Genomic DNA, 11,455 nt, shown 5'->3' with positions numbered 1-11,455 from the left:
AAAGTTGGAAGGGACCTTGCAGGTCATCTAGTCCAACCGCCTGCTCAGGCAGGAAACCCTATACCATTTCGGACAAATGGCTGTCCAGTCTCTTCTTAAGAACTTCCAGTTCTTAAGCATTCACAACTTAAGCATTCACAGTTCTTGGAGCATTCACAACTTCTGGAGGCAGGTTATTCCACTGGTTAATTGTTCTAACTGTCAGGAAGTTTCTCCTTAGTTCTAGGTTGCTTCTCTCCTTGATTAGTTAATATGCCCATAGCAGAAACATTTAATATGCAAAGAATTTGCAGAATATAAAGAATTTACTGCATGTACTTTCAAAATACCTATTTTACAACTTCCATCTGTTTGTAGTAACCAAGTTTTAAAATACATTCTCTCCCTATCTTTAATAGGCTTTTAATTTTAAATTTGGGAGATTATTTCTTCCTAAATAATATTAATATTTTAGTATTACATAATAGGCAGTTCTTAAGTTCTTTTAAATGTATTTGTTTCTCTTTTTTTACTTTATTGTAAACTGCCCATATAGTTTTGACTGCTGGGTGGTTTAAATGTTTAAGTAAATAAAATGAATTTGACACTTACCCTGGTATTTTGAAGATATCTTTAATGTAGCATTATACTGTAGTAAAATATATACAGTATTGATATTCATTCTGGAGGAGTGGCTCCTAGAGGAAGTTAATGTGGAAAGTCTGTGATGAACTAAAATCTATAAAGAATGTAACACTCAAGGACATATCTGAAATAGTTATATATGCTATTTATTTATTTATTTATTTATTTATTTATTTATTTATTAAATTTATATACCACCCTATCTCCCTTGCGGGACTCAGGGCGGTGAACAGGCAATACTAAAAACCATGGTAATAAATAGTTTGTTTTAAAATCGAATTAAATAACGGGCCTGTTCTAAAAACACACCCGTAAAAAACCCCCCACTGAAACATAATCAAGCTACGCCAGGCCGGCCGCACGGAATATATAGGCCTTCAGGGCTCGGCGAAAAAGGCGCAGGTCCGCAACTGTACGTAGGTCGGGGGGGTAGGTCATTCCAGAGGGCAGGAGCTGCCACAGAGAAGGCTCTCCCCCTGGGGGTCGCCAGCCGGCATTGTCTGGCTGATGGCACTCTAAGGAGGCCCTCTCTGTGGGAGCGGACTGGCCGAAGGGAGGTGTTTGGTAGGAGGCGGTCTTGCAAATACCTAGGTCCATTGCCATGGAGCGCTTTAAAAGTTGTTACTAACACCTTGAAGCGCACCCGGAAGGCCACCAGCAGCCAGTGCAGCTCGCGCAGGAAAGGTGTTACATGGGAACATCTAGAGGCCCCCAAAATCCCCCGCGCAGCCGCATTCTGAACTAGCTGGAGCCTCCGGGTGCACCTCAAGGGGAGCCCCATGTAGAGAGCATTGCAATAGTCCAGGCGGGAAACAACGAGGGTTTGAGTGACTGTGCGTAGGGCGTCCCAATCCAGAAAGGGGCGCAACTGGCGTATCAGGCGAGCCTGATGAAAAGCCCCTCTGGCCACGGCCGTCACATGATCGTCTAAAGACAGCCGAGCATCCAGGAGGACGCCCAGGTTGCGAACCCTCTCCGCGGGGGCTAATGACTCGCCCCCGATAGCCAGAGATGGAACCAACTGGCTATGACGTGACGCCGGAAACCACAGCCACTCGGTCTTGGACGGGTTGAGACGAAGCCTGTTCCTCCCCATCCAGACTCGCACGGCCTCCAAGCACCGGGACATCACTTCCGCGGCATCGTTGGGGTGGTCCGGGGTGCTAAAAAATAATCTGGGCTACAGTACATCAAATAGAAGAGAATATAGGTAGAACTGGGCCCAGAATTTTGGTTGTAAATTGGAGCAATCATTAATCTGATTTGATTTTACAACTATTTCTACCACAGTCATAAAGCAAGTCACCACACAGCATATTTTTGGTGTTTTCTGTTGAAAAACACCAAAATCCATTACAAATTGTGTTCATATGACCATGAAAAGCAGCAATTGCTAAGCACCAAAATATGTACTTAATAGATCCTACAGTCCTACAGGAAAAAATATGAGAACGTACAGTAGGTGGATTGGCAAGGTTATGCAGAGTAATTAAAAAACTGCACCAAAAGATTGATACTTGTCGATTTGCAGAATGATATATTTTGTACTGAAATATTGTGGGTGGTGGTGGTTGTTTTGGACCTGGAAGAAAAAAAATAAAATAAAAATAAATGAGATCTGCTAAAATTGATTTTTAATTATTTGTCTATATGTATATATTTTTTATAGTATAAAGGATGAAGAGGAACAGATGTGCCCCATTTGTTTGCTAGGCATGTTGGATGAGGAAAGCTTGACTGTCTGTGAAGAAGGCTGCAGAAATAAACTTCACCATCACTGCATGTCAATATGTACGTCACTGATATTATACGTGCACTTGAATCATAAGAATGGATTTAAGGAATAATAGCAAAGAAGGTCCTTGCCAGGAGTGGAGAAACAAAAATAGTTGCAGTCATAAGTGGTATCATAATTGCTTGAACATTAATGGAATTCTTTTCATACAAGTTAGTGTCTTAGAGAAGAAATCCATTTTAATGAAATAAACATTTTTATGGAACAGTTTTAAAATACAAGGGAGAGTAGAAGTATATAAATCATAATGAGTTTTATTTATCTTTTTAAAATAACAAATAGTTACAAAAGAGATCATTATTTAAGTGGGCGGGTGCAAAGCCTATGTAGTGCCTATAAAACTGTTAAACATACTTTTTCGTATTGAATTTTTTTGTAAAGATCCGATACTGCTAATGCCCACATTTATTATATGTGCCTTTATTGTATTTTATTCTTTAGACCTGATTAAGTATATAATTAGTTTTCCCTATGTCTGCTTGTTATACAGTAGAAGTTCTTTGCACATTTCCAAATAACTTCTGTTCTAAAATGTTCTTATGCCACTAACTCGAGAATCCATCTATTTTTCTTTGGGGGATTTTGATGCAATTTTAGGGGCAGAGGAATGTAGAAGAAACAAGGAACCTCTTATATGCCCTCTTTGTAGATCTAAGTGGAGAACACATGATTTCTATAGGTGAGGATTTATTTTATTTGAATTTGTTGTGCTGTCCATTTATGAGCAGAGTTAAACATCTAAACATTTTAAAAGCCTCATCAGTCTATTTTCAATTCAGGTTGGTTTATTATAAATGTCTGTGTATAAGCCCTTTCCATCCCAATTCCAAATCAGCTGGTATGTTTTTACAAGCTACAATAAAATATTGCTTTACCTGAATATAGTTTTTAACAACAAGATACATGCTCATATTTTTGAGCTGAATTAAATCTTGAAGATAACCATAGTTTTATTTGCACATTATTTGGGAAATTGAATTGTGACAAATTGACTAAAATGCAGATCATGTTAAATCCTTTATTTTCCTTAAAGTTTGAAAATATCTACTCATTATTTTATTTTTTTTGTATATTATTTGTTTAGTCATGAATTGCCAAGTCCTGTTGATTCTCCTTCGATTGTTTGTGTGGTCCAGCAACAAACTCAGCAACCTGTAACTGGTTCACCAAGGAGGAATCAAGATAGTAATTTTAACCTCACTCATTATGGGGTTCAGCAAATTCCTTCTGCCTATAAGGACTTAGCTGAGCCATGGATTCAGGTATGCTAAATTTCTAAACGTACTTAAACTATTTTTTTTGTCAGCTACAACTTAACACTTTATTTCAGTCTGCACAAATATGTATGGTCTGACTATATCTTTTTGTTTTGTGAATACCTGAGTAAATGATAGGCGCCCCCTCCCCCAAGAGCTTGTTTTTCCAGACTGTTACAAAATGAATACACAGTAAATGTCTATGGAAGATGTCAAGACAGTTACAAATAGTCCTTGATTTACAGTTGCAATTGGGATTGGAAATCCAGGTGTAAATTTTTATGGTCATAAGTTGACGCATCTATATGACTGGAATTATTTCTTAACATTTTTCACTGCAAATTTGTTAAGTGAACGCAGTGGTCATTAAGCATTTTTCTTTGCTAGAAACTGGCAAAAAAGTCACAAATTGCAGTCATGTGACCATGGAATTTTGTGATCGTGAAAAGATGACCAGTTGCCAATCCCGGACATGCCATAAGTCATAAGTAATTTCTTCTAAGGCTCCCTGCTGAAGCTCTGTCTGGATGTCCTTCATCTAGATGTGACATGAGTAGCTATTGCAGTCGAGCCTTCTATCTTATATCATCAAGAGTTAATAAGATTTTACATCTTACGTTGTTTGCTTTTAGTTGCCAATTTTAAATTCCTTTGACTTAAATTTCTTGCCTTCTCACTTTATTTTTCTGTCTTATTATTAGTCATTTCTAATTATTCCTAAAACCATGGTGAACTATTGTTAAGGACTTTGGAGATACGTAGCTATTCTAATTTGGTTGATGTGCTACTATGACCAGATCTTGTATTACTATAAAATACTTCAAACTGCTTGATAGCAGTGAATTCTTTGTCCAGTTCTGGCGGTCTAGAGTCCAAACATATTTTTGAATGGTAGACAACTGCAATAGCCGCATTAATTGTGCCCAACCTTGGAGAATGGAAATGAAAATATTTGCATTCTAACTTCAATCTATTCAGTCTACTTCAGAGCATTTTTAATGAACTAAATTGCTTAGTACATTTTATTTCAGCCTGTCACTGCATCTTCTTTTTACCAAATAACGTTTAGTGCAATATTAATCTGATCTTGTTAATCTGCATTGCTTCACAATACATATTGAAAATAAGTATAAGTATAAGAATTCTTAAAAACATGCAGTACATCCCTTTGTAGTCTATGTCACAAGAATTCCAATGGCTTATTTCAAGTGTACATTATTATATTATACTATACATGTATAATATAAGTGTATTATATTATATTATACATGTAAATATGTAATTGTAATCAGGATCTCCTTATAATGTTGATTTTGTAATGTTGATTTTTAGGTATTTGGAATGGAATTAGTAGGTTGCCTGTTTTCTCGAAACTGGAATATACGTGAGATGGCCCTTCGACGTCTCTCCCATGATGTTAGTGGTGCTCTATTATTGGCTAATGGTGAAAGTACTGGAAATTCTGGAAATAGCAGTGGAAACACCCCAGGTTCTGGAACTCTAGGGGCAGCTAATGGGTCATCCCAGACAAATATCTCAGGAGATGTTGTTGTGGAATCCTGCTGCAGTGTACTTTCTATGGTTTGTGCTGACCCTGTGTACAAAGTGTATGTTGCTGCTTTAGTAAGTAATTTATCCTTTTCTAATCTTCCTTTCTAAATCATATTCAGAATTTAGAAATAGGGCAGCATATTTGAGATATGAATTTTTTACTTGAGACAGAAACCCTCCAAACAAATTGTTAAAAATTCACAGTAATTCTAGAAATATTCCTTTTTCCATTCTCACCTCTGAAATGTATATATTTCCATACAAATCAAGTTCTTGTAGACCAGGGGTGTCAAACTCACAACGTCACATGACATGTTGTGACGTATCGTGACTTTTTTGCCATTGCCGGCAATGGGGTGGGCGCGATTTTGCCCGCGGGCCGGCAGTTTGACACCCCTGTTCTAGACTATATTAAATTTAATGTGAACATCATTTTAAATATACAGTATTTCCTTTTTATGGGCAAAAGGAAACAGTCAATATTGCACTTAGGACATCAACTGTACTTGATAGCTGGTTTTAAAAAAAGGTTCCTTATAAAGCAGTATAGAAAATAAACATCATTATTTGTTACTTTGCCTATTTCTTGAGCAGCTTGTTTAGAATATTTTTTCCCTGTCCTCCTGGAATGGAAATAGAACCAATCTGATTCTCAGAAAATTTCTATATTTGTTTTTCGAATTAATCATTCTTAATGGCAAGATTCAGACCACTGCTCAAAGTCATGCAATATTTTGAATAATTTCCATACTAACTATTATATACTGTATTTGTAGAGTGACTTGAGAAGTCCTGTAATATTTTTGCATGTTTATTGTTTTGCTTTTTCTGTGTAAAACAATAAACAATAAGAATTGTTACTATAATCATCAAAGACTCACAGTGGAACCAACTTTTCTATTTCCAAATTCTTAGCACAATATTTGAAGTACTCTTGCTTTGCAGTATTGTTGAAATCAGTTCCTTAAATAAGTTGATTATCAATGTTAAGTTGCATGTATATATGAAAGATAAATGTCACTACTTCCTTTTTACTTTAAATGTTATTCAGTTCTTGAATCTATCTTTAGTTCATTCATTTGGGAGCAGATTTCTCCAAAAAGTCTGGAAGCTGATAATTGGTTTTGTCTTTTCCTAGTAGACTCTTGTAACTTCCCCTTAAACTATTCCTTTTGGTTTAGCAGATAATGTCAATATTTGTTTGGAATCTTTAAATGACAAAAAGGTGTATTGTTTTACAATTGACAGATTTGTAGGCAGAAGCAATTTGTGTATAAAATTATGTTTGTATAGGTTGGTCTATTTTGTGTTCATCTTTTGGTTGCAGAAATGTATGCAGGGTTTTTTTTAAAAAATTTATCTTCCTTTTTTTTTTTTAAGAAAACATTGAGAGCCATGCTGGTATATACTCCCTGCCATAGCCTAACAGAGAGGACAAAACTGCAACAGCTTTTAAAACCAGTTGTGGAAACCATATTGGTGAAATGTGCAGATCCCAACAGGTATAGGCTTTAATCTATTTAAATATTTTAGATTACTATCTTCAAGATTGTCTGTATTAGTTTTATGGTATATGGACAGATTTGCATGCAGTTCTTTTATGAATGCATATTTGTGCTGAAAAAATGAAAACTGTTATAAAAAAACATAAACTAGAAAGAAGTAATATGTTAACATGATATTGTTACATACTACGGTACTGATATATTACATTAAATTTTTCTGTAGGAATTACTACCAATAAATAATAAACCAGGATTAAAAGGTTCATGTAGTCTCATTGTATGACCACAGTTGGGACAGAATCACCATTGCTGAGCAAAACAGTTATTAAGTGAAATGTCACGTAACTGCTTTGTTCAATGACTGCAATCCTGGCATGCTCTGGTGTGATTGTTGAGCAATCTTATGGTTCTTAACAAAATGAATTACTTTGTTAACAGAACAGTGACAATTACTTATAATGTATTCATTGAGCTTTATTCATCCTTTTATTTTACAAAACAGAGACTTCTTTCTTCTTTTTACAGCCGCACAAGCCAACTGTCAGTTTCAACATTGATGGAAATGTGTAAAGGTCAAGCAGGAGAGTTGGCAATTGGTCGAGAAATACTTAAGTCTGGTAAACTTCATTTTCTTCTTACTTAAGCAACATTACCAATATAGTGTAGCAGTTAATGGCACTGGACTAGAAACTATGACACTGAGTTCTAGTCCCACCTTAGGTATGAAGCCAGCTGGGTGTCTTTGGTTAGTCAATTTCTTTCAGCTCTACAAAGAAGGCTAGAACAAACTGCTTCAGAAAATGTCGCCAATAAAATTTTGTGAACTTATCCATGTAGTCACCAAGTGTCCAAATGGATTTAAGGAATACGTGCACTCTATAAGTACTACTTCCTAGAGATGTATGAGCTAGCCTACAGCAATTTGAGATTTGGTTTGAATTTTTAGTTTAAAAGATATGTACACATATAAATCTGCCAAATCTATTTGAAAATGCAATTTATTTGAACACATAAAATCAATTTGGCAGTTTAATATGGTGTTGTGATATTTCTACATATTTCTGTTGTTATTTTCCAACTAAATCAAATTTCACTTAGGCTTTTAAGATTAACAATAAAATGGAGTGAATGCTATAGATACTTAAACTTTAATTGAAATTTGAAAATCTGGCAGTAAAAAGGGCTGGACATAATTTTTACATCAATTAACAAATAAACAGCTATATTAATTTTTCAAAATGCTGTTTATAAAAATCTCAATGTAATAGAGATTTGTATTTGACTGGCTCAGATATTTGCAAGATATATTAAGAAATAAAATAATGCATAGGGGATGTTTTGTCAATAAAGAGGAATTCATAGTAGGAATAGATAGAAATAAAGAAGAACAAAGTAAAAGAGAATATAGTTGCTTTTAAAGGGAGGAAAGAAAAAAATGTATAAGAAACATTCTCTACATATGCATAATAAGGATTTTAGGAACTAGCATGTTGGTAATTGCAAACATAACAAACTAGTTTGCAATGGAAGATGTAGGCTATAGGCTATAAATATTATGCAGGGGGAAAAAACTACAAAAGGAGAACCATCCTTAGCCATGAAGTACTTACTCTGACCCTACTTCCTTCACCAGATTGTTGCTGTATAGGAAAACAGGAGGAGGGAGAAACATAGAAAAAAGTGGAATAAAAATCTAACAAATAAATAATGTACTGTTTTTAAATACAATAAAAGAATAATTGATGTGAAAATAAAATCTTGTTGGAATGGATACTGCTCAAAGAATAATAGTAGATGGGCAGAAGAATTTGGAATAAGAGTAAGAAAATGAAAAAAAAAAATAAGTATAAACAAATTTGGTGGTGTAGTAATTGGGGAACTTGATATGCATGTGTATGTAGCCTTGTGTGAATTTTAAAGGATGGCAATACTAAAATTCTGAGTGATTGTATCTGGATTTATTGAATTCTATACAGAATGAACAGCTTTTTTAATGTTTTTGTCTCTTTAATATGTGATGGATCATAGCATTAATCCTTCTAATGGCATTTGCACCTTTGGAATAGTTTTGCGACGAGTAACTTTATATGCAAGTTTCCATCAGAAGGAATGGCAATATGGATACATTCAAGTACATCCAATATCTTTTATTTTGAAAATCCGAAATCTGCTCATTACACTTTTTTTAAAAAAAAACAATGAGTTTAGAAACTTAGAATTAGTTCACATAAAACAACTTTATGTGTAGGAAACTGGCTTATAAGAGACTCCAATTGCCAGTTCAAATAATACAATTCCATTAATTCTTTATTTAATCTTTTCTTGCAGGGTCCATTGGCATTGGCGGTATTGATTTTGTCTTAAATTGCATCCTTGGGACACAATCTGAATCAAACAACTGGCAAGCATTACTTGGACGTCTTTGTCTTATAGATAGATTGCTGTTAGAATTTCCTGGTGAATTTTATCCCCACATTGTCAGTGGAGATATTTTACAAGTTGATGCTATTATTGACAGGTAATTTAGAAAAACTTGCTTTTAAAAAAGTTGCTCTTTAGTATCAAAATGCTAGCTGGTTTAGAAAGTCTTATGTTAAAATCTGTCTTTAAACAATTTTCTCTTGAAATGCTGATTATTTAAAAAGATATTTCAGAAAAATAAGTGGAAATTAACAGCTTTGTATTCATTTTTAGGTATAAAAAGCTGTTATCTCTACTGAGCTTTGCGCTGCAGTCAATTGACAACTCCCATTCGATGGTGGGAAAATTGTCTCGGAGAATATTTTTAAGTGCTGCCAGAATGGTTGCAAGAGTACCCCAAGTATTTGTAAAACTGTTAGAAATGTTGAGCATGACAAGCTCAATACATCATACAAGAATGCGTCGGCGATTGATGGCTATAGCAGATGAAATGGAAATTGCAGAAGCCATCCAGTTAGGCATGGAGCAAAGGTATTCTGGGGAATGCAGGCATGAATTTGCACAGCCTCCAGTTCCTGATAACTCTCCAGAGACGACGGAGAATACTACTCCAAATAACACAATTCAGTTCACAGGTAAAAGTGGGAAAGGACTAGATAATAAAAAGCGAAGTGCTACACCGGAGGACATTTCTGACACAATGGCTGGTATTTCATTGGGACTTCCTGTTTTGTCAGGAACAACAGAACAGCCAAAGCCAGCCATTCAGACAAAAAGCAGATCCCCTGGTCAATGCTTGAACTCTTCTCTCTCACCCGGTCATTCCCAAAATATATTCCCTATTTTGCCTTCCCCCTCTACCCCATCTGTACCTGCAGGAACTGATATTCCTAAACTCAGATCTCAGGGATTTGTTCCTTGTAAAATACCTTCGGCTTCTCCTCAAATGCAGCGGAAGCTCTCTCTCCAGATTCAAAGAAACTGTGCTGAACAAAAAGAATTGGAAAAGCTTTCCCCTGTTTTTACCCAGGCCAGGCCTCTGCCATTCAGTCATATACATAGGCCAAAGCCATCTCGACCTACACCGTGTGATGTGAATAAACAGGGGGAAACCTCCAAAAATAGCATGTCGCTTAATTTAAACCACATATCACCGTGTGATAATAGTATTAGTACAGCTATACCAAGTGAAGATACTGTTTTCACCCCAGTGGAAGAAAAACGTAGCCAACTGGATATTAATGCAGAACTCAGTTCTAGTATGGAAGACTTACTTGAAGCTCCAGCCAGTGACGGAACTGTCACATTCAAGTCTGAAGTAGCTGTCTTGTCTCCTGAGCGTGCAGAAAATGATAACACGTATAAAGATGATGTGAATCATAATCAGAAATGCAAGGAAAAGATGGAAGCTGAAGAAGAGGAAGCTTTAGCTATTGCCATGGCCATGTCAGCATCTCAGGATGCTCTCCCAATAGTTCCTCAGCTTCAAGTTGAAAATGGTGAAGATATCATAATTATTCAACAGGATGTGAGTATTTGGGGTTTTGCTATTTATTATAGTTACTATTGCACAATGCATTTCTGATAGTATTTTAAAGATAAATTGATTTTGTCTCTAGATAAAGTGCTGTTTGTAGTGATAGAGTAATCACTGCATATGTCAGGAAGGATAATATTTTTAGCCCCTGGGGCACAACATTAGAGGCTGCCAGAGTTTATTTATAACCTTATTTATATCCACATGTGTTTTTATAGGTGTATCCAACCAATCACAAATCACATCAGTTTTTAAATCACTGTATGGTTATCACCTTTATAGCCTTATAGCAGACTACTAGAATATGAATAGGCAACACTTTACTAGAACTTGCTCTGTCTGTTCAACTTGGTCATCCAGAGTACCCTTTCTGAAAATATTCTCCAGGTGTGAAAGGCAGTGAATTAGAAGTCGTTCTTCATGTTAGCCCCAATCTTTGGAACACTTCCCCCAGATGTACATTCAATAGCTATTCTGTAAAGAAACAATTCAGAGCTGTTTTATTTCAGTGTGGTTTTGTCCCCAGTGAATGGTAGTGCCTATTATAATGAATTTACTTGGAGTTTTGTATTGCTATTTATAGTTTGGCTTTGAATGCCTGCCATAGTATTTTGGGAATGGGGCAGATTATAAAAAAAATTAAGTATATATGTGAGAAAATCTGTAAACAGATTCTAAAATTTCGTTATTTTTTTCCTTTAAATTGTTGGGTATGGCAGGTCTCATTTGGACAACCTGTGAGCTTAGAGAAATGCTTTTGCTGTTT

The 11,455-nt window shown here is 35.6% G+C and overlaps 1 protein-coding gene across 1 annotated transcript in view; it reads left to right on the top strand.

The window, feature by feature from the left end:
- The window catches only part of MAP3K1 (mitogen-activated protein kinase kinase kinase 1), a 67,748-nt gene that overhangs the window by 44,534 nt on the left and 11,759 nt on the right, over positions 1-11,455 (top strand). Inside the window, exons 7-14 of the mRNA XM_015821390.1 lie at positions 2,294-2,415; positions 3,017-3,098; positions 3,504-3,681; positions 5,008-5,298; positions 6,607-6,728; positions 7,257-7,348; positions 9,060-9,249; positions 9,426-10,684. Coding sequence (XP_015676876.1) covers positions 2,294-2,415; positions 3,017-3,098; positions 3,504-3,681; positions 5,008-5,298; positions 6,607-6,728; positions 7,257-7,348; positions 9,060-9,249; positions 9,426-10,684 — 2,336 coding nt within the window. The remainder of the gene's footprint in view (positions 1-2,293; positions 2,416-3,016; positions 3,099-3,503; positions 3,682-5,007; positions 5,299-6,606; positions 6,729-7,256; positions 7,349-9,059; positions 9,250-9,425; positions 10,685-11,455) is intronic.

Source organism: Protobothrops mucrosquamatus, unplaced genomic scaffold (genome assembly GCF_001527695.2).
Source record: "Protobothrops mucrosquamatus isolate PMUCROS unplaced genomic scaffold, P.Mucros_1.0 scaffold1322, whole genome shotgun sequence".
In the NCBI taxonomy this organism is placed as follows: domain Eukaryota; kingdom Metazoa; phylum Chordata; class Lepidosauria; order Squamata; family Viperidae; genus Protobothrops; species Protobothrops mucrosquamatus.
Note: the sequence above shows the minus strand (reverse complement) of the source record. Positions and strands in the feature narration are given on the sequence as shown.